This window comes from Syngnathus floridae, chromosome 14 (genome assembly GCF_059516105.1).
Source record: "Syngnathus floridae isolate MCC-2025c chromosome 14, RoL_Sflo_1.0, whole genome shotgun sequence".
Taxonomy (NCBI): domain Eukaryota; kingdom Metazoa; phylum Chordata; class Actinopteri; order Syngnathiformes; family Syngnathidae; genus Syngnathus; species Syngnathus floridae.
In genome coordinates this window covers 13,311,352-13,335,941 of record NC_142426.1, presented here as the reverse complement: position 1 = coordinate 13,335,941, position 24,590 = coordinate 13,311,352, and the positions used below count along the sequence as shown (strand labels likewise).

Below are 24,590 nucleotides of genomic sequence, written 5' to 3'. Positions count from 1 at the left end.
AAAGCGTAGCTCTACTCCGAAGACCCTGAGCCTGGCTTTAAAGCCTACTTCTAAAGCCTCGCTCCAGTATGAAGCCCCTGAGCCTGGCTTTTAAGCCTTTTTTGAAAGCCTAGCTCCAGTATTAAGCCCCTGAGCCTGGCTTTAAAGCCTACTTTGAAAGCCTAGCTCCAGTAGGAAGCCCCTGAGCCGGGCTTTAAAGCCTACTTTGAAAGCCTAGCTCCAGTATGAAGCCCCTGAGCCTGGCTTTAAAGCATACTTTGAAAGCCTAGCTCCAGTATGAAGCCCCTGAGCCTGGCTTTAAAGCCTACTTTGAAAGCCTAGCTCTACTCCGAAGCCCCTGAGCCTGGCTTTAAAGCCTACTTTGAAAGCCTAGCTCTACCCCGAAGCCCCTGAGCCTGGCTTTAAAGCCTACTTTGAAAGCCTTGCTCTACTCCGAAGCCCCTGAGCCTGGCTTTAAAGCCTACTTTGAAAGCCTTGCTCTACCCCGAAGCCCCTGAGCCTGGGTTTAAAGCCTACTTTGAAAGCCTAGCTCCAGTATGAAGCCCCTGAGCCTGGCTTTAAAGCCTACTTTGAAAGCCTAGCTCCAGTATGAAACCCTACTCTGAAGCCCCTGAGCCTGGCTTTAAAGCCTACTTTGGAAGCCTAGCTCCAGTATGAAGCCCCTGAATCTGGCTTTAAAGCCTACTTTGAAAGCCTAGCTCTACCCCGAAGCCCCTGAGCCTGACTTTAAAGCCTACTTTGAAAGCCTCGCTCCAGTATGAAGCCCCTGAACCTGGCTTTAAAGCCTACTTTGAAAGCCTAGCTCTACTCCGAAGCCCCTGAGCCTGGCTTTAAAGCCTACTTTGAAAGCCTAGCTCCAGTATGAAGCCCCTGAGCCTGACTTTAAAGCCTACTTTGAAAGCCTAGCTCCAGTATAAAGCCCCTGAGCCTGGCTTTAAAGCCTTCTTTGAAAGCCTAGCTCTACTCCGAAGCCCCTGAGCCTGACTTTAAAGCCTACTTTGAAAGCCTAGCTCCAGTATGAAGCCCCTGAGCCTGGCTTTAAAGCCTACTTTGGAAGCCTAGCTCTGGTATGAAGCCCCTGAGCCTGGCTTTAAAGCCTACTTTGAAAGCCTAGCTCCAGTATGAAACCCCTGAGCCTGGCTTTAAAGCCTACTTTGAAAGCCTAGCTCCAGTATGAAGCCCCTGAGCCTGGCTTTAAAGCCTACTTTGAAAGCCTAGCTCCAGTATGAAGGCCCTGAGCCTGGCTTTAAAGCCTACTTTGAAAGCCTAGCTCCAGTATGAAACCCTACTCTGAAGCCCCTGAGCCTGGCTTTAAAGCCTACTTTGGAAGCCTAGCTCCAGTATGAAGCCCCTGAGCCTGGCTTTAAAGCCTACTTTTAAAGCCTAGCTCTACCCCGAAGCCCCTGAGCCTGGCTTTAAAGCCTACTTTGAAAGCCTCGCTCCAGTATGAAGCCCCTGAGCCTGGCTTTAAAGCCTACTTTGAAAGCCTAGCTCCAGTATGAAGCCCCTGAGCCTGGCTTTAAAGCCTACTTTGAAAGCCTAGCTCAAGTATGAAGCCCCTGAGCCTGGCTTTAAAGCCTACTTTGAAAGCCTAGCTCCAGTATGAAGCCCCTAAGCCTGACTTTAAAGCCTACTTTGAAAGCCTAGCTCCAGTATGAAGCCCCTGAGCCTGGCTTTAAAGCCTACTTTGAAAGCCTAGCTCTACTCCGAAGCCCCTGAGCCTGGCTTTAAAGCCTACTTTGAAAGCCTTGCTCTACTCCGAAGCCCCTGAGCCTGGGTTTAAAGCCTACTTTGAAAGCCTAGCTCCAGTATGAAGCCCCTGAGCCTGGCTTTAAAGCCTACTTTGAAAGCCTAGCTCCAGTATGAAACCCTACTCTGAAGCCCCTGAGCCTGGCTTTAAAGCCTACTTTGGAAGCCTAGCTCCAGTATGAAGCCCCTGAGCCTGGCTTTAAAGCCTACTTTGAAAGCCAAGCTCTACCCCGAAGCCCCTGAGCCTGACTTTAAAGCCTACTTTGAAAGCCTCGCTCCAGTATGAAGCCCCTGAACCTGGCTTTAAAGCCTACTTTGAAAGCCTAGCTCTACTCCGAAGCCCCTGAGCCTGGCTTTAAAGCCTACTTTGAAAGCCTTGCTCCAGTATGAAGCCCCTGAGCCTGGCTTTAAAGCCTACTTTGAAAGCCTAGCTCCAGTATGAAGCCCCTGAGCCTGGCTTTAAAGCCTACTTTGAAAGCCTAGCTCCAGTATGAAGCCCCTGAGCCTGGCTTTAAAGCCTACTTTGGAAGCCTAGCTCTGGTATGAAGCCCCTGAGCCTGGCTTTAAAGCCTACTTTGAAAGCCTAGCTCCAGTATGAAGCCCCTGAGCCTGGCTTTAAAGCCTACTTTGAAAGCCTAGCTCCAGTATGAAGCCCCTGAGCCTGGCTTTAAAGCCTACTTTGAAAGCCTAGCTCTACTTCGAAGCCCCTGAGCCTGGCTTTAAAGCCTACTTTGAAAGCCTAGCTCCAGTATGAAACCCTACTCTGAAGCCCCTGAGCCTGGCTTTAAAGCCTACTTTGGAAGCCTAGCTCCAGTATGAAGCCCCTGAGCCTGGCTTTAAAGCCTACTTTGAAAGCCTAGCTCTACCCCGAAGCCCCTGAGCCTGACTTTAAAGCCTACTTTGAAAGCCTCGCTCCAGTATGAAGCCCCTGAGCCTGGCTTTAAAGCCTACTTTGAAAGCCTACCTCCAGTATGAAGCCCCTGAGCCTGGTTTTAAAGCCTACTTTGAAAGCCTAGCTCCAGTATGAAACCCTACTCTGAAGCCCCTGAGCCTGGCTTTAAAGCCTACTTTGGAAGCCTAGCTCCAGTATGAAGCCCCTGAGCCTGGCTTTAAAGCCTACTTTGAAAGCCTAGCTCTACTCCGAAGCCCCTGAGCCTGGCTTTAAAGCCTACTTTGAAAGCCTAGCTCCAGTATGAAGCCCCTGAGCCTGGCTTTAAAGCCTACTTTGAAAGCCTAGCTCTACTCCGAAGTCCCTGAGCCTGGCTTTAAAGCCTACTTTGAAAGCCTAGCTCCAGTATGAAGCCCCTGAGCCTGGCTTTAAAGCCTACTTTGAAAGCCTAGATCCAGTATCAAGCCCCTGAGCCTGGCTTTAAAGCCTACTTTGAAAGCCTAGCTCTACTCCGAAATCCCTGAGCCTGGCTTTAAAGCCTACTTTGAAAGCCTAGCTCCAGTATGAAGCCCCTGAGCCTGGCTTTAAAGCCTACTTTGAAAGCCTAGCTCCAGTATGAAGCCCCTGAGCCTGGCTTTAAAGCCTACTTTGAAAGCCTAGCTCTACTCCGAAGCCCCTGAGCCTGGCTTTAAAGCCTACTTTGAAAGCCTAGCTCCAGTATGAAGCCCCTGAGCCTGGCTTTAAAGCCTACTTTGAAAGCCTAGCTCTACCCCGAAGCCCCTGAGCCTGGCTTTAAAGCCTACTTTGAAAGCTTAGCTCCAGTATGAAGCCCCTGAGCCTGGCTTTAAAGCCTACTTTGAAAGCCTAGCTCTACTCCGAAGCCCCTGAGCCTGGCTTTAAAGCCTACTTTGAAAGCCTAGCTCCAGTATGAAGCCCCTGAGCCTGGCTTTAAAGCCTACTTTGAAAGCCTAGCTCCAGTATGAAACCCTACTCTGAAGCCCCTGAGCCTGGCTTTAAAGCCTACTTTGAAAGCCTAGCTCCAGTATGAAGCCCCTGAGCCTGGCTTTAAAGCCTACTTTGAAAGCCTAGCTCTACCCCGAAGCCCCTGAGCCTGACTTTAAAGCCTACTTTGAAAGCCTCGCTCCAGTATGAAGCCCCTGAGCCTGGCTTTAAAGCCTACTTTGAAAGCCTACCTCCAGTATGAAGCCCCTGAGCCTGGTTTTAAAGCCTACTTTGAAAGCCTAGCTCCAGTATGAAACCCTACTCTGAAGCCCCTGAGCCTGGCTTTAAAGCCTACTTTGGAAGCCTAGCTCCAGTATGAAGCCCCTGAGCCTGGCTTTAAAGCCTACTTTGAAAGCCTAGCTCCAGTATGAAGCCCCTGAGCCTGGCTTTAAAGCCTACTTTGAAAGCCTAGCTCCAGTATGAAACCCTACTCTGAAGCCCCTGAGCCTGGCTTTAAAGCCTACTTTGGAAGCCTAGCTCCAGTATGAAGCCCCTGAGCCTGGCTTTAAAGCCTACTTTGAAAGCCTAGCTCCAGTATGAAGCACCTGAGCCTGACTTTAAAGCCTACTTTGAAAGCCTACCTTCAGTATGAAACCCCTGGACGACCCCAGGACTCCCTTGGATGAGGCTGGACGACTACGGGACTGTCAAGGATGCACCTTGGATGCCCCTGGACGACGCCGGGACTGCCTCGGATAAGTCTCTGATAGGCCGGGACTACACCAGTACCACCGTGGATGCGCCTGGATGACTTCGGGACTGCCTAGGATGTGCCTCTGATGCGTCATGGATGCGCCTGGACTATGGCAAGACTGCCTTGGATGCTCCTGGACGACGCAAGGACTGCCTTTGTTGCGCCTAGACGACACCGGGACCACCTCGGATGCACTTTGGATGCGCCTGGTCGGCGCTGGGACAGTCTTGGATGTGCCTGGACGATGCTGGGATTGCCTTGGATGCGTCTAGTGACCTCTGGAAGGCCTTGGATGTGCCTGGACGACGCCTGGACCGCCTTGTATGCGCCTGGACGATCCTGGGACCGCCTTTGTGGCGCCTGGACGACATTGGGACCACCTTGGATGCGCGTAGACGATGCTGGGACTGCCTTTGATGCGCGTTCGATGCGCCTGTGCGACACCAGGACCGCCTTGAATGTGCCTGAAGCCGGGACTGCCTTAGATGTGCCTTGGATGCGCCTGGATGATGCAGGGACTGCCTTGGCTGCGGCTCGGCTGCGGCTCGGCTGCGGCTCGGCTGCGGCTGGGCTGCGGCTCGGCTGCGGCTGGGCTGCGGCTCGGCTGCGGCTCGGCTGCGGCTCGGCTGCGGGTAACCCCTTGGACATGCTTTGGATGAACCTGGAAGACACCGGGACTGCCTTGGATGCGCCTGGACGACGCCGGGACTTCTTTGGATGTGCCTTGGTTGCGCCTGGACGACACCAGGACCGCCTATGTTGCACCTGAAAAACGCCGGGACTGCCTTGAATGCGTCTTGTATGCGCCTGGACAACGCCGGGACTGCTTTGGATGCTGCTTGGATGCGCCTCGGACGCGCCTCTGATGCACCTCTGATGCGCCTGTATGACACCAGGACCGCCTTGGATGTGTCTGGATGTTACTGGGACCGTCTTGGATGTGCTTTCGATGTGCCTGGACGACGCCGGGACTTCTTTGGATGTGCCTTGGTTGCGCCTGGACGACGCCAGGACCGCCTAGGATGCACCTGAAAAACGCCGGGACTGCCTTGAATGCGTCTTGTATGCGCCTGGACAACGCCGGGACTGCCTTGGATGCTGCTTGGATGCGCCTCGGACGTGCCTCTGATGCGCCTCTGATGCGCCTGTACGACACCAGGACCACCTTGGATGTGTCTGGATGTTGCTGGGACCGTCTTGGATGTGCTTTTGATGTGCCTGGATGACGCCGGGACAGCGTTGGATGCGCCTTGGATGCCCCTGGACGACCCCAGGACTCCCTTGGATGAGGCTGGACGACTACGGGACTGTCAAGGATGCACCTTGGATGCCCCTGGACGACGCCGGGACTGCCTCGGATATGTCTCTGCTACGCCTGGACTACGCCAGTACCACCGTGGATGCGCCTGGATGACTTCGGGACTGCCTAGGATGTGCCTCTGATGCGTCATGGATGCGCCTGGACTATGGCAAGACTGCCTTGGATGCTCCTGGACGACGCAGCGACTGCCTTTGTTGCGCCTAGACGACACCGGGACCACCTCGGATGCACTTTGGATGCGCCTGATCGGCGCTGGGACAGTCTTGGATGTGCCTGGACGATGCTGGGATTGCCTTGGATGCGTCTAGTGAGTTTGGAGTCACGCATGCGCATAGCTGTTGCTAAGCGACGCTGCAGCCAGCCCTGCAAAAACTGGTTTTCTAAATCATAATTTGGAATTGGTTGATTTCAAACACTATTTGATCTCCTTTTTATTTGCCTTGCCTGCGTTAATTACCATGATGGATTGCTGTCGAAAGCCATCTCGTTACCCGGGTAACCACACTGTGATCAAGAATATATTGATCCGGTAGACCCAAGCATAGTGAGAGAACTTGAGAGGAAAAAACTCCTCCCTAAAATTGCAAATCAAACAATTGTCCAAAGTGAGCTCGGAGAGCATCTGAACCCCCACCCCTCGCTTCCTTTGCGCCTACTTAATTACACGACACAATGGGCGAGATTCGCCTGGAATCTGGTGCCGTCGTTCGTTTCCCCGGTGCTGCCCATAATTCAAAAGAAATGGAAATGACCTGCAGGGAGCAAGAAGCAAATTCCATTTCATTTACATGACTAATCACAATCAACTCAGCCATGTTTCATACGAATAGACTTTGCTATGTATTTCGGGTTGTGGTCAGGTGTCGGCCATGTTGTGGGCATCAAGATCCATCCGTCCGTCCGTCCATCAATCATCACCGAAGGTATATATTTTGTTGTTCTAAAACAGATGTCCCAACAGACGACGACGAGCATCGCCGCCGCAGACACCATCTTCCCGTCGCCTGCTCACACCACCAGCGCTATCTGAGGAGCTTCGCCCAGAACCCGGCTGGCGATGACGACGAGGACGACGACGAAGGAGACTACGGCCTTAGCAGAGGTGACAAACGTGTGCCGGCCGCGTGCGTGTTTTGGGGCGCTCCCAATTTTGGCCCAAGACATTCAAACAAGATTGTTTATCCTCGTTAACATTACATGTATTGTGTCAAATTTGAAAAAGCCAAATGACGACGGCTTGTCTGGCTCCTCCCAGGTCACGCGGACCCCAAGAGGAAGAAACTTTGGCTAAGGGAGTCGAGACGAAGAAGAGCGCCACCACCCCGAGTCTTCTTCCCCACATTCGGAGGCTTTGGTCCATTTTTCTAAAATGGTCATTACTTTGAACTTGACGTAATGTCTAATACGGATCGGAATTTTCCAGATTTTGCAGCACAAATCCTCAGACTAAAAAAAACTGAAGAAGACAAACCTCTCTCCATATATTTGACCCCCCCCCCCCCCCCCACGAACATATGGATGCGTTATAAAATATCTGTTGTTATTTTTATGAACTTTTATGAAGCAATAAATGCACAAAAATGACTGGCTAATACGTTTTTGAGACTCCATGTGTATGCATGTTGGAATGCGGCCCCGAGGACTACAGCTTGACACCTGTGACCTTTGACCATGATATTTCCCTAAGCAACCCTTTCCACAGTAGTCACCATGACAGCCGACCACCAGTGTGGCGTCAGTGTGCCGAGCGCCGTTGGAAGATCAGGAGAAGAAGATTTGAATCGACGGATGTGATGTCAGGTCTTTAGGTCAATTGAAGGCAGGTGTGCTCGCTCAAGGGGAGTTATCATATGGAGGTGCCACCGAGCGCGTGGTGGCGCGGCGGATGGTTTCTCAGGTAAGCGAGCATGCTAGCGGATGGATGGATGGATGAATGAATGAATGAATGAATGGATTGTGCCCGAATGTGAGCATGGACTGATTAGTTGAACCATTCAGACTGTTCATTGCACATTCCCGTTGTCCATAAGAGCCACTGCTCGAAAGCCAAAGGAGGCCAGGCCTCTTTGATTGTGTCTTGTTTTAATGGCCCATTTGGAATAGCTACTCGTAGTTTCTATTCCCTTTGGAGACTTTTTTTGCTTGCTTGCTTGGTTGGTTGGTTGGTTGGTTGGTTGGTTGGTTGGTTGGTTGGTTGGTTGGTTGGTTGGTTGGTTGGTTGGTTGGTTGGTTGGTTGGTTGGTTGGTTGGTTGGTTGGTGTGAAAGAGCCATAGCTTGAATATCATTGAATTTGTCAACAGGTCCTTGGAGAAACTTGCAGATGCACTGGTCAACTCAAAAGTTTATTGCGCCAATGTATACTTTGCAGTGCCTCAGTTTTGTACTATTGCTTCTTTTGAATTGATGCTTCTGTTTAATTTCTTCTTTTGGATGACAATCCTCAATAACCTACATGGAATCTTTTTTTTTTTACTTTAATGTGATAATGCAATTTTGCTAATGCTTCCAAATGAACTTAAAACTTTTGTTAAATTTGGAATTTTATAAAGTTATCTTAAAACAGTCTCTGATCTGTGGCTCGCCATTCATTCAACAATCTGGACTAATTGTATTGACAATTGGCATCATAAAACATTTGAAGATGTATTCACTTCCACCACTGGCACTTTTCACTTTCACTAAGCTTTGTCCCTAATGAAGTGGCCTGTGATTAGGGACACCTCATGGACACTTCAATAGGTACACTACACGAGGTAAAAAAAAAAAAAATGAATGAAAAATGAATTGTTTGAATATGCATCCGCTTATACAAAGCGATGTTCAAATTCTAAGAACACAACAGGGTAAGTGCTCACACCTGGGATCGAACCAAGTTCCTACCGAGCAAGAGCCCGTGTCACTAACCAGTCAACTATTTCGACCCATCAGACTTTGGCCGTCCGCACTCTTTTGTACTAGTCATGTGCATTCCAGCTAAGAACTGCAGCTTTAGAATTGGTTCGCTCAAAAGATTTGTTCAAAAGAATCGTTCACCGAATCGTTCACTACACTTTATTTTTTTAATTTTTTTTTTACCTAGTACCTAATAACAGACCACTTTATTATTTATTGAAAATGGTGGCGTACCTAATGGAGTGTCCATGTGATTCCCTCGTTAAGCGCAGCTGCGTGAAAGGTTTTTGGTCACTTTCACGTTGCGCAGGAGCTAAAAGTTTTCCCACAGGTGCACTTAACGAGGGAATCACACGGACACTCCATTAGGTACACCGCCCTTTTCAAGTGTACCTAATAACAGGCCACTTTATGAGGGAAATATCATGGTCAAAGGTCACAGGTGTCAAGCTCTAGTCCTCGGGGCCGCGTTCCAACATGTTTCCCAAGATTCCCTCGTTAAGTGCAGGTGCGTGAAAAGTCGTGTCATCGTGTTTGTCGTATCATTGTGTGTGTGTGTGTGTGTGTGTATCACTACTGCAGTGTAGTGTTGGCTCGTGAGTGAACGATGGGTTCAAAAGAACGAATGTTTTCAGTGAACGAGAGTGAACGAAAAGATCTAAAGATCTTTGTAGCCATGAGGGAAAAGCTTGTTTGGACCCGTTTGAAAATCATTGATTTGATATGACTCAAGAATTGTCTCTGTGCAACGGTGTGGTGTTTCTTAGCAACTGACTTGAAAATGAGTCCACGGGAGCACTGCAACGGCGGCAGGCAGAATTTTTGCAAGAACAATTCATTTTAGGATGAACTCTCGATACAAATATTTTCATTTGATTGAAGGCAATGGCGTTAACCACTCGACCAGAGCTCTTGCTGTGCTTAGGGTTTGGGTTTGTGTTAGGCTTGCTCTCGCTTTTGCTGTGCTTAGGGTTAGGCTTGCTTATGCAACCAAATCCCGTCAGTTGTTTATCACGTCCTCTGATATTTTTGAACTTACCGTAATTTTCGGACTGTAAGTCGCACCGGAGTATAAGTGAGCAGCAGGGGGGGGGCCCCATTTCAACCCCTTCCACTGAGTGCCAAGCAGGGAAGAAATGGGTACCATTGTTATAGTCACTGGTATGACTCGGCAGGGGTTTGAACCCACCACCTCCCAGTCTCAGGGCGGACACTCTCCTCTTAGGCCACTGAGCTGGTAAACACTTGTGTCGTAGTATAGCACTTATAGTCGTTTTTAAATAACGTGTATACCTATATACGCCTAAATATTGTTATCCAATATATCTACTGCAATTTCACATTAGATTGCTGGTTTGAAATTTGCTTTTGATATTATTATTTTTAATAAACATTTATGTTAAAACGTGTCTGGCGTCTTATTCCTTGTTTTTATATTCGCCAATTAAAACATAAAAATCAGACATTTTATATGACAATATGTGTAGGTACACTACACGAGGTTAAAAAAAAAGAGAATAAATAAATAAAGGGTTAATTGCACAACAAAAGCACGTTTACAAATATACAATACAAATATACTCGATACAAATATTTTCATTTGATTGAAGGCAATGGCGTTAACCAGTCGACCAGAGCCTGCTCGGGAACCAAAGGAGATTTGGTCATATTGATAGGGTATCCTCCATCCAAACATGTTCGGTGTTGAAAGTTTCAACGAATAGTCCGAAGCAAGCCTTTCCACAGTAGTCACCATGACAGGCGACCACCTGGTGGCGTCAGTGTGCCGAGCGCCGTTGGACGATCAGGAGAAGAAGATTTGAATCGACGGATGTGACGTCAGGTCTTTAGGTCAATTGAAGGCAGGTGTGCTCGCTCAAGGGGAGTTATCATATGGAGGTGCCACCGAGCGCGTGGCGGCGCGGCGAACGGTTTCTCAGGTAAGCGAGCATGCTAGCAAATGTTTGTCGTCTCCTGCCGTTTTTCACGACGGACGCCGTCCGTGTTTGTTGCACGATTGGCACGCTTTGTTGCCTTTTCTCACAAGCCGTTTTGTTTTGTATTGTTTGTCGCAGGACTCGTGACTCGGCCACGTCACGTCCACCTGGAGGTAAATTGTAGGCCGCAGGCCATTTAGCCCGTGAGCAAATGTTTGCAGTTTCTTACGATGCCATTTATTATTTCTTGCAGGATTTTCGCTGTCTAGGGAGTGCTTGAGGTTTCGGCACGGCACGCCACAATCCACTTTGCGTCGCGTCGCGTCGTTGCGCGTTTTGGTGGTATTTTAAATGTCTTTCGCGGTTGTTTTTTTTCATGCTGGCCAGCATTTTTTTCATTCGTCTGTCTGTAGACGGTTCGTAAATGACGCCGCCGATAGGCGCGTGTTTGTCTGACTATAGGAAATGTTAGTTTGACTCTAGTCAACTTAACCATTTTTTAAATTATTTTATATGATGCGTGTGCCATTTCCGTGTCATGCAAACTGGTGAATGCAAACTGGTGAATGCAACGTATATGTTACGTCATGTCCAAATCGGACCAAATCCATTCAAAGATGGCGCCCGCCCGCTCTCGTTCCGTTACGCAACAAACATTTGCCCGGGTTATTTTCTCCCGTCTTGGACGCCGCCAACCTGGATCATCTGTCCAATGTGAGGGGAGTTGATGAATGATTAAATTAAAATATGAATTATAATCCTGAATAATTATCATAATTTACTACAATGTGATGATTATATATTTTTTCAAATGTAAAACTCTACTTAGAATGTATCAAATTCAAATATGAACTATAATTTTGATCAATTATCATAACTTACTACAATATAATATTTTTTTTCAAATGTAAAACTCCTAGTATGTATAATTGTTGGTAAAAAATCATGCCATTGGCACTCGACTCAATGTCTATTTTTGTTGCAATCATTTGCTTGTCTTTTGTAGCGCTAAAAACTGCCGCCCAGCCAGCATCCTTCTATACAAAGCAAGCAGGAGGCTCTTGAAGGAGCCCTTTCAGTGATGTTGAGAACACTGAGGAAGAGTAGTCCTAAATCAGGTGAAAACCTGTTTTTGTCAAGTTTCAACTTCCCAACACACAATGGTTGTCGAGTTTTAGCTTCCCAGCACGCAATTAATGGCTGTCTGTGTTTTTGTAGGCTGCAAGAGGAGCCGAATGGGATAATTCCATATGAAAAGGCACAATGGCCTATCTAAAGGAGCGATGGCCTATCCAAAGGAGCCATGGCCTATCCAAAGGAGCCATGGCCTATCCAAAGGAGCCATGGCCTATCCAAAGGAGCCATGGCCTATCCAAAGGAGCCATGGCCTATCCAAAGGAGCCATGGCCTATCCAAAGGAGCCATGGCCTATCCAAAGGAGCAATGGCCATATGCAAAGGAGCAATGGCCATATGCAAAGGAGCAAAGGAGCAATGGCCATATGCAAAGGAGCAAAGGAGCAATGGCCATATGCAAAGGAGCAATGGCCATATGCAAAGGAGCAATGGCCATATGCAAAGGAGCAAAGGAGCAATGGCCATATACAAAGGAGCAATGGCCATATCAAGTCAAGAATCGAGCATCGCGCTGCAAAAGTCGACGTGTGCGGATCATGTGCCCAGTAGGGGGCAGTGTGGTTGCCTTTGGTTATGGGTGCACGACGGAAAGGTTGCCGGTGTGGACAGTGTTTAGGGCTCTGATGGTTGGTCTTGCTTTCGAGGTGCGCTGTGGTTGTGGCTGGTCTGGATCCAGCGTTGTCTTGTGCTTGGTTGCCATTGACGGCCCACTTGGGGGAGGACGTGGTTCCGTGGCTGGACACAAAACTGAACTTTGACGTGGAGCTGAATGTCCAATTTTGCCATACGACTTGTACCGTTGTGTATCTTTTTCTAACCTGCCACTGTCGTAGTTGCTGCGTTCTTTGTTCTTTCCCCTCGGTGTAGGGTGGCGTCGGAGCGAGCCGATCCCGAATGTCCAATTTTGCAATTTGACTTGTGACATTTTCCTTTTCTAACCTACCACTGTTGCACTTCGTCTAACCCTAACCTACCACTGTGGTACTTGTGTTCTTTGTTCTCCCCTAGGTGTTGGAGCGAGACAGTCACATTGTGTCTTTTTCTAACCTAGCACTGTCGTGCTTGATCGAAGCCTAACGTACCACTGTGCGTCCTTTGTTCTCTAGGTGTAGGGGGCGGTGTTGGGGCGAGCCGGTCCACGGTGAAGACTTAATGATGTGAGCAGCGCCCAACTCATTGCATGTTCTACCTTTTGCAGGCCGGACGCAAAAGGGGGGTGCGTGGCCCGATTCGACCCGGTGACCAAGAGTACCTAACCGCTGTGATCAAGTAAGCAAGTGACCTACAACTTGGGGTGCTCTTTGAGTTTCTAACATTTGTTTCTGTTTGTGCAGATGGCGACCGGGACGCGACACGATCTGCTCAGAGGTGGACGGACCGCTGTGGCATCGCTCTGAAGTAGCAGAGTTCTGAGGGAGACCCGCTTCCCTGGAGGCGTCGACCTGCGCAGCTTCAGCATGTGAAATGGATTTTTTTCTTTTCTTTTTAGTTCACACCGGCGGTGTCCAAATGTCTGTTTGAGGGCTGCATACTGAATCAAATTGAGAATTCTTTGACACAAATTCATTCAATCAATACCAAAATGTTGCCATTCATATTTTGTGCTACAAAGCAGTGTTACGTTCATTCGTGTGGTGTGTTGATCAAGTTGGCCCGAGGCTACTATTTGGACACCAATGGTGACGTGTGTGTAGGGCTGCACCTGGATTGGAAAACCGTCATATGGTGGTATAGGTCGTTGACATGCACTTTAGGGAAACAAAGATTTTTTTCTGTTCATGTGGCAAATGAAACATGTTTTCTGGCCTCCTAACTATTTGTAATGAGTTTAGAAGATAACAAGTCATTGATGCAAGTTAAAGTTAACTGGTCTAAGTGATGTCATTGCGATCAAATAGTTCCTCTCCATCCCAGAATTTTGCACAACTTTGCTCAATGCTGTGGTCTGGCCCAATACTGCCATATCGTTGGTATTCCAAAATGTCGTGCAGCCCTCATTGAGTGCCAAACGCGCAGCGACGGCAAGCGCAAGCGACCGCAAGCGCAAGCGACCGCGCAGCGACGGCAAGCGCAAGCGACCGCGCAAGCGACCGCGCAGCGACGGCAAGCGCAAGCGACCGCGCAGCGACGGCAAGCGCAAGCGACCGCGCAGCGACGGCAAGCGCAAGCGACCGCGCAGCGACGGCAAGCGCAAGCGACCGCGCAGCGACGGCAAGCGCAAGCGACCGCGCAGCGACGGCAAGCGCAAGCGACCGCGCAGCGACGGCAAGCGCAAGCGACCGCGCAGCGACGGCAAGCGCAAGCGACGGCAAGCGCAAGCGACGGCGCAGCGAGACTTTTGTGCTTGTCTTGCAAGGTGGAAGAGACGATGTATGAAACAAAGAGCTGGTGGACGGAGGCCTCCAGACCCGCGATTGGTGAGCGGGGTGCAAAGGAAGGAATCACCCAAAGAAAGCAGTCGCCAAGTGTTGAAGAGGAGCCTGATGCATGACTGGCCAAGGCTGGCCAGAGGTGGTGACATGGCAATCCAATAAGCAACGCACTTGTTAGTTTTAATTTGATTTCCTTATTTGTCTGCCGTTCAGGGTTGCCGGGGTGGCGGATGGGACGAGCGCCAGCCTGCACCCAGAGCGACTGGGCTGCACCCACAAGACCACAGAGGGGGCAGGTCATGAGTACGTTGACAGATGTGAGCCGCATGCAACTGAGTGTCGTTTGTCTTTTTGCACTTGTGCGAGGCGGAAGACGAGTCCAACACCGGCCGGAGCAGACCCGGACCATGGCCCGTGACCAGCGGCCCACACGAGACTGATGGGTGCAGATGCAGCCAGCGTTTTGGGGGCGAGTATGACTTTGTTTTTTCTTTTGTGCTTTCCCTACCCCTGTCTGTTTGAATAGGGTAACTAGTAGCACGCATGGGCATTTGGGTTGCTGTGACCCTCTAGATACGAATCGGCAAAGTAGACACCCCCCTCCCTCCCCCCCCCCCCTCCCTCTCTCGCTCTCTTTCTCCAACGCACCCGGCAGTACCTGCATGGCCTGGTGCACTCAGGGTGGAACTGGCCGGTTGCGCTTAAGTGCGCACCAAAGCCTCTTATCTCCTCTCGCTCTCTCCCTCCCTCCCTCCTTCCCTCCCTCCCTTTTTGTAAGGGGTTAAACATTTCATAACCCGGATCGCTCCAATGCGGGAGGGCCGTATGAGACATGCGCCAGCCCGTGCGTGCCGCTAGTTACCTGATTCAAACTTACCTTAGTCAAGGTTGGGGGGGTGCTAGTGAAATTTTTCCCCTTGCAAAAACCACCACAATATGTCTGCCTTTCAGGATTGCTGGGGCACTGGATCTGATGAGTGCCTGCACAGAGAGGGACTGGACAGGACCGCGAGACCAGAGGGTAATAATAAAAAACTTTATTTGTAGAGCACCTTTCATACAAGAAATGCAGCTCAAAGCACTTTACAACAAAGAAAGATATTATAAGCATTGAATTCTTCACATAGGAACGGACATAAAAAGAAAACAAAAACATTCATGTGTACATACGCTATTAATAAAGGGAGCTTAAAATAGGAGCACGCTTTAATAGACAGGTAATGAGTACGTCCACAGAAGTGAACCGCGTGCAACAGAGTGCCGTTTTTCTTTTTGCAGTGGCACGAGGCGGAGGATGAGTCCAAACGTCGAATACCGGCCGGGGGGGAGCCAACCTTCGCCCGTGATGAGCGGCCGACACGAGACGGACGGGTGCGGATGCGGCGAGGGCAAAGCGCCCAGCCAGCATTTAAGGAGAGTATGACTTTGTTTTTTTCTTTTGTCCTTTCTTTCCTTCCCTCCACTTTTTCACTGGGTGTGCACACTGGCTATCTGCATGATGCCTCTTTCTTTCTCTCTCAGCGCCGCGTCATTTTGCAATATTGTTGTTTTACTGTTGTTTTTTTAATCATGAAATGAACTGTTTGTACTGTAATTGTGTGTGTGTACCACTGAACTGCAATTAAACTGTGAACTGAATTCAAGTGGTCCATTTTAAGCATTGGCAGTCTATCGTGCATACAAACTGGAATCATTTGAGACATTCTCAATGACAAGACAATTGTAAAATTAGGCTGAAACAAAATTGACTTGTTAAATATGCAGTGTCAGATTTTTTATTTTTAACTACACAAAGAAAAGCTGGATGCATTCTAAATTGTTGACAAAAGCCAAGTAGCCAGACACCTATAGATGCAAACGACAAGTGTACAAACGGTCTCTGTTGCGATCAGTAAGTCATCTTTGGCAACCCTGCTTTAAAATGGCCACCGAACTCAGAATCTTGCAGAATGTTGGTACATTGTTCTGTACGAGTAAAAGTTGTTTTAATGTGGTCAGAGCCATTTTTTGGTTTGTTTTGAATAGTCATGCATCATGTGGGCATTCTTGTGAATAAAATCAACAGAGGTGTGTTTGCTTCCTGTTGGTGGTCTTGTAAATAAAGTCAACTTTGGTGTCATCATTTGCGATGGGCCTCAACCGATGGTGCATCTCTTGAATGTGAAACTTCTTGCATGTTTTGTTGCAGGGCTTGGCATCCCCATTGGCTGTCTGACTACAAAGAAGGCTGCTGCTGTCCAGTCCAGGTTGCTGCTATAGTCAATTGAATGTATAAACATAGCGTGTAACTTCCAGGACCTTAGCTTTCAATTCAAAGCAGTTGCGGAACTACACGGCCAGCCTCGGTACATGTACTGGGTGGTACCACTTTTCAAGGACTTTTCAAACTGAACTTTGACGTGGAGCTGAATGTCCAATTTTGCCATACGACTTGTACCATTGTGTATCTTTTTCAAATTCCACTGCAGACCTCAATCGGAAATCAAATTAAGGGGGTTTTTATTTCAAAGTTTGTGCCCCTAGTTGTCTCTCTATGTACAATAAAAGAGTCGAGCACAAACTTATCGATGCTGCACTTGCAGCTTTTTTTAAATAGTAATTAAAAGGTCGAATTTCCTCCAATATATAGTTTTAAAAAATGTTACTGACTGGGTGAAACGTATGAGAGTTTAAAAAATAAATAACATTTAAAAAAGGCTTGTGGAACTTTTGTTAGCACTGTAGTGCCAGCAAGGGGGGGCTGGGCAGGGTGGTGGGCGACTGTTCCATAAAAAAGAAATGATCAGACATGTATACATTATGGCACAAGTCCTGCACAACTTGATGTATGCTTCAAGAATGTACATTAACATTATGATTTGTTTATTGAATTGAATTACATCAAAATTATATGTCTGTGGAAATATGAAATATGGTGATGTCTAAAATCAGTCCATCCCTTCACTTTGCTATTGTCTTCTTTCCCCTCTGAAGGTTTTTATAGATACTGATGATGGTGTTACAAATACTTTCATGTACAGTGTAAATCCCCTTCAAGGAAATTTAATTTATATACGTGTGTATATATATGATAAATCTGAATCTAATGGTGACCTCAAGTGTTTTTAAATATTTACATCTGTTAATTTCCTTTGGGCCGAGCCCCCTCCGGCCTGCACCTGTAAACTCCTCCATCATAATACATTTCCAAGCTATGTAAAAATGAAAAAATATTGCCATTTTAAAAAAAAATCCTCTTTTAATATTCATGATTTCCTTATTTCTTAAAACTGACCAAATTTAAACGGATGTCTTCCTTTAGTCCAGCTCGTTCCAGCCGCATTGGTCTTGTGTATGTATGATTTTGTGTGTGTTTTTAAATAACGTTTTCATACTTTATTTTAGTGTATGTAAATAGCTGTTAGTCACGTGACCCAATGTGGAGGTACTTGTGGGCGGGGCCTGCTAAAAGACCAACTACGGAAGCTCCCCAAGTACTGATGTGCATTCCACTTCTTTTAGGTGAACTGAATCTTTAGAATCTCTTTGAACGAATCGTTCACTCACGAGCCAACACTATTTGGGTTTTCAGTCTTGAGGTGAGCGTTGGTTGCCCTTCTGTCACTGTCATGGACACGAGTCTTTGGTCAAGTGGTAAACGTCATTGCCTCTAACACGATGGGACCATGGTTCGGGACCCGAACTTACCCACGAGCTGTACTTTGTCGATTTTTCACTCACTTCTGCATAAGGTTTGTGACTTTTTTTTTTTTTTTTGAAGGCAGGTTTCAGTCTTGCCTGTCGGAGAGGTGGGCGTGGTCAAGCCAATTTCAGTTGCGCTGTGATTGGTCAGACTGAATTTGGGCAGAGGTAGGAGGCGGGCAAAGTGGCACTTGGGTTTTTGAAGGCAGTTTTCAGTCTTGAGGTGAGCGACAGGTGCAACCGCCCGCGTGTGAAGTGGCCTGTCACGTGGTACGCTAGTGTGCAAAGCACCATTGGACGAGCAGGCGAGGAAGATTTGAATTGACGGATGTGACGTCATGTCTTCGGGTGTTGTCAAATACCGGTGCAATCACCCGCGCAGCGGGCGGTTTCTCAGGTAAGCTAACATGCTAGGAAATGTTTGTCGTTCATTGGCGTTTCTCACGACGGACGCCTTGTTTGTTTGTTGCAGGATTCAAGGCGAGTTATCAAATGCAGGCGCCACCGACCGTGTGGCGGTTTCTCGGGTAAGCTATCAAATGTTTGTCGTTCATTGGCGTTTCTCACGACGGACGCCTTGTTTGTTTGTTGCAGGATTCAAGGCGAGTTATCAAATGCAGGCGCCACCGACCGTGTGGCGGTTTCTCGGGTAAGCTATCAAATGTTTGTCGTTCATTGGCGTTTCTCACGACGGGCGCCTTGTTTGTTTGTTGCAGGATTCAAGACGAGTTATCAAATGCAGGCGCCACCGACCGTGTGGCGGTTTCTCGGGTAAGCTATCAAATGTTTGTCGTTCATTGCCGTTTCTCACGACGGACGCCTTGTTTGTTTGATGCGAACAAATATCTTGAAAATCTTTTCACACTCGTCCCGGCCACCGCGACTGTCGTTTTGCCGCTACAGTATTTCAAATCTCTTTGGCGTTGTGTTTCGTCAAATTAACAATGTTGCATTACATATAGTGTGCTATTTCCGTGTTATGCAAACTGATGAATGTGACAAATTTGTTACGTCATGTTCAAATCTATTCCAAGATGGCGCCCGCCCGCCCGCCTTCCGTTATGCAACAAACATTTGCGAGCGTGATTTTCTCCCGTTTAGTCGACTGCTCGATTCATGCCGACATTTTTGAGTGAGTTGATGGATGATAAAATGAAATTATTATAATTCGGATACTTTTGTAATTATTATAACTCATTACAATATACTGATAATTGTATACATATTTTAAATATAAAACTGGAGTTGGTATGTGTAATTGTTGCAAAAATATCATGCCATTGCCACTCTACTCAATGTCTATAATTGTAACTCCCAGATGCAGAGCATATAGTATGGTATGATATTGTATTGTATTGTATGCATTGTATTGTATGCATTGTGTGTATGGTAGCGTATGGCAGGGTATTGTATGTGTTCTATGTCAATCCATCCATCCACCCATCCGTCCGTCCGTCCGCCCGTCCGTCCATCCACCCACCCGTCCATCCAACCCATCCACCCACCCATCCACCCAACCCATCCAGCCACCCACCCATCCCATCCATCCGTCCATCCAACCCATCCACCCATCCATCCACCCACCCACCCAACCCATCCACCCATCCATCCATCCACCCATCCATCCGTCCATCCAACCCATCCAACCACCCACCCAACCCATCCACCCACCCAAACCGATCCACACACCCAGCCCACCCACCCACCCATCCACCCACCCAGCCACCCATCCATCCAGCCACCCAGCCATCCACCGCTTATCTGGACGTCGGATTGCGGCGTCAGCAGCTTTAGGAGAGACTCCCAGACTTTCCTCTCTCCAGCCACTTCATCCAGCTCAACCCAGGAAATCCCAAGATTTGTATGTATTGTTTGTTTTGTTGTGTTTTTTGTTTTGTTTTTTGTTTTGTATGTATTGTATTATATGTATTGTATGTATTGTATTGTATGTATTGTTTTTTTTGTTGTTTTTTTTGTTTTTTTTTTGTTTTTTGTTTTTTTTGTTTTGTATGTATTGTATTGTATGTATTGTATGTATTTTTTTTTTTTTTTGTATTGTATGTATTGTATGTATGTATTGTTTGTTTTGTTTTGTTTGTTGTTTTTTGTTTTTTGTTTTGTATGTATTGTATGTATTGTATTGTATGTATTGTATGTGTTGTATTGTTTGTATTGTATTGTATCGTATTGTATGTATTGTATTGTATTGTATGTATTATTTTTTTTTGTTTTGTTTTTTGTTTTGTATGTACTGTATGTATTGTATTGTGTGTATTGTATGTATTGTTTTTTTTGTTTTTTTTCTTTGTATTGTATGTATTGTATGTATGTATTGTATTGTATGTATGTATTGTATTGTATGTATTATATGTATTGTATTGTATGTATTGTTTTTTTGTTGTTTTTTTTGGTTGTGTTTTTTTTTGTATGTATTGTATTGTATTGTATGTATTGTATGTATTTTTTTGTTTTTTTTCGTTTTGTTTTTTGTTTTTTTGTATTGTATGTATTGTATTGTATGTGTTGTATTGTGTTGTATTGTATGTATTGTATTGTATGTATTGTATTGTATGTATTGTATTGTATGTGTTGTATTGTATGTGTTGTATTGTGTTGTATTGTATGTATTGTATTGTATGTATTGTATGTATGTATTGTATTGTATGTATGTATTGTATGTATCGTATGTATCGTATGTATCGTATTGTATGTATTGTTTGTATTGTATTGTTTGTTTTGTTTTTTGTGTTTTGTTTTGTTTTTTGTTCACCCATCCACCCATCCATCCACCCATCCATCCAGCCAACCATCCAGGCAGCCACCCATCCAGCCAGCCACCCATCCATCCGTCCATCTAACCCATCCACCCACCCAACCCATCCATCCACCCACCCAACCCATCCACCCACCCACCCATCCATCCACCCAGCCACCCATCCATCCAGCCACCCAGCCATCCACCGCTTATCCGGACGTCGGATTGCGGCGGCAGCAGCTTTAGGAGGGACTCCCAGACTTTCCTCTCTCCAGCCACTTCATCCAGCCAGCTCAACCCAGGAAATCCCAAGATTTGTATGTATTGTTTGTTTTGTTGTGTTTTTTGTTTTGTTGTTTTTTGTTTTGTTGTTTTGTTTTTTTGTTTTGTATGTATTGTATGTATTGTATTGAATGTATTGTATGTATGTATTGTATTGTATGTATTGTATGTATTGTATTATATGTATTGTATGTATGTATTGGTTTTTTTTTGTTTTTTGTTTTGTTTGTATTGTATTGTATGTATTGTATTGTATGTATTTTTCTTTTGTTGTTTTTTGTTTTTTTTTGTATTGTATGTATGTTTTGTTTTGTTTTGTTTGTTGTTTTTTGTTTTGTTTTTTGGTTTTTGGTTTTTGTTTTGTATGTATTGTATGTATTGTATTGTATGTATCGTATTGTATCGTATTGTATGTATTGTATTGTATGTATTGTATTGTATTGTATTGTATGTATTGTATTGTATGTATTGTATTGTATGCAGTGTGTTGTATTGTATGTATTATTATTATTTTTTTTGTTTTTGTTTTTTGTTTTGTTTTTTGTTTTGTATGTACTGTATGTATTGTATTGTGTGTATTGTTTTTTTTGTTTTTGTTTTCTTCTTTTTTCTTTGTTTTTTGTTTTTTTGTATTGTATGTATTGTATTGTATTGTATGTATTGTATTGTATGTATTGTATTGTATGTATTGTATTGTATGTATTGTATTGTATGTATTGTATTGTATGTATTGTATTGTATGTATTGTATTGTATTGTTTGTATTGTTTATATATATATTTTTTTGTATGTATTGTATGTATTGTTTTGTTTTTTGTTTTGTTTTTTTTGTTTTCTTTTCTTTTTTGTTTTGTTTTTTTGTATTGTATGTATTGTATGTATTGTATTGTTTGTATTGTATTTGTATTGTATTGTTTGTATTGTATTGTTTGTATGTATTGTATGTATTGTTTGTATGTATTGTTTGTATTGTATTGTATGTATTGTTTGTATGTATTGTTTGTATGTATTGTTTGTATGTATTGTATGTATTGTATGTATTGTATTGTATTGTATGTATTGTATGTATTGTATTGTATGCATTGTATTGTATGCATTGTATTGTATGTATTATTTTTTTGTTGTTTTTTTTTGTTTTGTTTTTTGTTTTGTATGTACTGTATGTATTGTATTGTGTGTATTGTTTTTTTTGTTTTGTTTTCTTCTTTTTTTTTGTTTTTTTTTGTATTTTATGTATTGTATGTATGTATTGTATTGTATGTATTGTTTGTATTTTTTTAATTTTTTTTTTAATTTTTGTATGTATTGTATGTATTGTGTATTGTATTGTATGTATTGTATGTATTGTTTTTTGTTTTGTTTTTTTTGTTTTGTTTTCTTTTTTGTTTTGTTTTTTTGTATTGTATGTATTGTATTGTATGTATGTATTGTATTGTATGTATTGTGTTGTTTGTATTGTTTGTTTTGTATTGTATTGTTTGTATTGTATTGTTTGTATGTATTGTATGTATTGTTTGTATGTATTGTTTGTATTGTATTGTATGTATTGTTTGTATGTATTGTTTGTATTGTATTGTATGTATTGTATTGTATGTATTGTATTGTATGTATTGTATTGTATGTATTGTATGTATTGTATGTATTGTATGTATTGTATGTATTGTATGTATTGTATTGTTTATGTATTGTTTATGTATTGTTTATGTATTGTTTATGTATTGTTTGTATGTATTGTTTGTATGTATTGTTTGTATGTATTGTTTGTATGTATTGTTTATATGTATTGTTTATATGTATTGTTTATATGTATTGTTTATATGTATTGTTTATATGTATTGTTTATATGTATTGTTTATATGTATTGTTTATATGTATTGTTTATATGTATTGTTTATATGTATTGTTTATATGTATTGTTTATATGTATTGTTTATATGTATTGTTTATATGTATTGTTTATATGTATTGTTTATATGTATTGTATTGTATGTATTGTATTGTATGTATTGTCTTGTATGTATTGTCTTGTATGTATTGTCTTGTATGTATTGTCTTGTATGTATTGTCTTGTATGTATTGTCTTGTATGTATTGTCTTGTATGTATTGTCTTGTATGTATTGTCTTGTATGTATTGTCTTGTATGTATTGTCTTGTATGTATTGTCTTGTTTGTATTGTCTTGTTTGTATTGTCTTGTTTGTATTGTCTTGTTTGTATTGTCTTGTTTGTATTGTCTTGTTTGTATTGTCTTGTTTGTATTGTCTTGTTTGTATTGTCTTGTTTGTATTGTCTTGTTTGTATTGTCTTGTTTGTATTGTCTTGTTTGTATTGTCTTGTTTGTATTGTCTTGTTTGTATTGTCTTGTTTGTATTGTCTTGTTTGTATTGTCTTGTTTGTATGTCTTGTTTGTATGTCTTGTTTGTATGTCTTGTTTGTATGTCTTGTTTGTATGTCTTGTTTGTATGTCTTGTTTGTATGTCTTGTTTGTATGTCTTGTTTGTATGTCTTGTTTGTATGTCTTGTTTGTATGTCTTGTTTGTATGTCTTGTTTGTATGTCTTGTTTGTATGTCTTGTTTGTATGTCTTGTATGTATGTCTTGTATGTATGTCTTGTATGTATGTCTTGTATGTATGTCTTGTATGTATGTCTTGTATGTATGTCTTGTATGTATGTCTTGTATGTATGTCTTGTATGTATGTCTTGTATGTATGTCTTGTATGTATGTCTTGTATGTATGTCTTGTATGTATGTCTTGTATGTATGTCTTGTATGTATGTCTTGTATGTATGTCTTGTATGTATGTCTTGTATGTATGTCTTGTATGTATGTCTTGTATGTATGTCTTGTATGTCTTGTATGTATTGTTTGTTTGTTTTGTTTTTTTGTTTTGTTTTGTTTTTTTGTTTTGTTTTTTTGTTTTGTTTTTTTGTTTTGTTTTTTTGTTTTGTTTTTTTGTTTTGTTTTTTGTTTTGTTTTGTATGTATTGTATGTATTGTATTGTATTGTATGTATTGTATTGTTTTGTATTGTTTGTTTTTCTTTTTTTTTTTATGTTTTGTTTTGCGTCATTTTGCAATATTGCAGAATGTTGGTACATTTTTCTGTACGAGTAAAAGCTGTTTTAATGTGGTCAGGGCCATTTTTTGGTTTGTTTTGAATAGTCATGCATCATGTGGGCATTCTTGTGAATAAAATCAACAGCGGCGTGTTGGCTTCCTGTTGGTGGTCTTGTAAATAAAGTCAACTTTGGTGTCATTCATCATTCGCGATGTGCCTCAATCGATGGTCCATCTCTTGAATGTGAAATTTCTTGCATGTTTCGTTGCAGAGCTTGGCGTCCCCATTGGCTGTCTGACTACAAAGAAGGCTGCTGCTGTCCAGTCCAGGTTCCTGCTATAGTCAATTGAATGTATAAACATAGCGTGTAACTTCCAGGACCTTAGCTTTCAATTCAAAGCAGTTGCGTAACTACACGGCCAGCCTCGGTACATGTACTGGGTGGTTACACAGTTCAGAGTGAAATAAAGGCCAGAGTGTTCTTATTCATATGAAATTGACCATATCAGAAAGGCTAGATGACTTCCAAGTGCTGCCACCGAGTAGCAGCGTATTTGCCTCAACCTGTCTGATGCTGGGTCAATGCGATGCAACTTTCGTTGTTTTGCCCAAAACAACCTAAGAAATAAAGAAGTACTGCCGTTATCTCGCATGTGTGCATGTGTGTTAAAAGTACAAAACAAACTCATTTGCATGATAGACGTCTAAACCACATGCTAGATATTTGCCTCAACCTGTCTGATGCTCTATTTAACTGTATGTGATCATTTTTAACAATTTTAATCATTTAAATTTTTAAGTACATTACAAATGATAGTACAA

At 44.0% G+C, this 24,590-nt stretch overlaps 1 protein-coding gene and 3 long non-coding RNA genes across 12 annotated transcripts; all 4 read left to right on the top strand.

The window, feature by feature from the left end:
- Positions 1 to 5,712: 5,712 nt before the first annotated feature.
- On the top strand, positions 5,713 to 7,239 carry LOC148387902 (uncharacterized). Its single transcript, XR_015862633.1, has 3 exons — positions 5,713 to 5,962; positions 6,605 to 6,757; positions 6,911 to 7,239. It is a non-coding gene; the product is annotated as an uncharacterized LOC148387902 (long non-coding RNA).
- Positions 7,240 to 7,520: 281 nt separating this feature from the next.
- LOC148387901 (uncharacterized) lies at positions 7,521 to 8,219 on the top strand. Its single transcript, XR_015862657.1, has 2 exons — positions 7,521 to 7,552; positions 7,957 to 8,219. It is a non-coding gene; the product is annotated as an uncharacterized LOC148387901 (long non-coding RNA).
- Positions 8,220 to 10,301: 2,082 nt separating this feature from the next.
- On the top strand, positions 10,302 to 17,084 carry LOC148387900 (uncharacterized). 4 transcript variants are annotated; one of them, XR_015862719.1, is made up of 9 exons: positions 10,304 to 10,488; positions 10,624 to 10,658; positions 10,739 to 11,199; positions 11,492 to 11,603; positions 11,704 to 12,890; positions 12,956 to 14,132; positions 14,207 to 14,462; positions 14,945 to 15,014; positions 15,272 to 17,084. It is a non-coding gene; the product is annotated as an uncharacterized LOC148387900 (long non-coding RNA). The 4 variants fall into 4 exon arrangements; XR_015862721.1 differs by having other exon boundaries at positions 10,305 to 10,488; positions 10,739 to 11,603; positions 15,272 to 15,410; positions 16,182 to 17,084; XR_015862720.1 differs by having other exon boundaries at positions 10,302 to 10,488; positions 10,739 to 11,603; positions 14,207 to 14,466.
- Positions 17,085 to 17,737: 653 nt separating this feature from the next.
- Positions 17,738 to 24,413, top strand: LOC148387899 (uncharacterized). Of its 6 annotated transcripts, XR_015862837.1 has the most exons (7): positions 17,855 to 18,071; positions 18,147 to 18,201; positions 18,269 to 18,323; positions 18,391 to 18,445; positions 19,201 to 19,535; positions 20,477 to 20,746; positions 24,040 to 24,413. XR_015862837.1 is itself a non-coding variant. In XM_088397347.1 (5 exons), exons 1-5 carry the CDS (start codon positions 18,013 to 18,015, stop codon positions 24,116 to 24,118), a joined length of 303 nt encoding a protein of 100 aa, XP_088253473.1. In that variant the 5' UTR covers positions 17,855 to 18,012; the 3' UTR covers positions 24,119 to 24,413. The 6 variants fall into 6 exon arrangements, 3 of the variants coding, with proteins under 3 accessions (XP_088253473.1, XP_088253475.1, XP_088253474.1); XR_015862836.1 differs by lacking the exons at positions 19,201 to 19,535; positions 20,477 to 20,746 and adding an exon at positions 17,738 to 17,842 and having other exon boundaries at positions 17,954 to 18,071; XR_015862835.1 differs by lacking the exons at positions 19,201 to 19,535; positions 20,477 to 20,746 and adding an exon at positions 17,747 to 17,842 and having other exon boundaries at positions 17,909 to 18,071.
- Positions 24,414 to 24,590: the final 177 nt, after the last annotated feature.

Bases quoted from the DNA above. Each gene is read 5' to 3' on its own strand.
- LOC148387899 (XM_088397347.1), top strand. From the start codon at position 18,013: ATGTCTTCGGGTGTTGTCAAATACCGGTGCAATCACCCGCGCAGCGGG. The intron at 18,072-18,146 runs GTAAGCTAACAT...TGTTTGTTGCAG, and splicing joins CGCAGCGGGCGGTTTCTCAG to GATTCAAGGCGAGTTATCAA. The intron at 18,202-18,268 runs GTAAGCTATCAA...TGTTTGTTGCAG, and splicing joins ACCGTGTGGCGGTTTCTCGG to GATTCAAGGCGAGTTATCAA.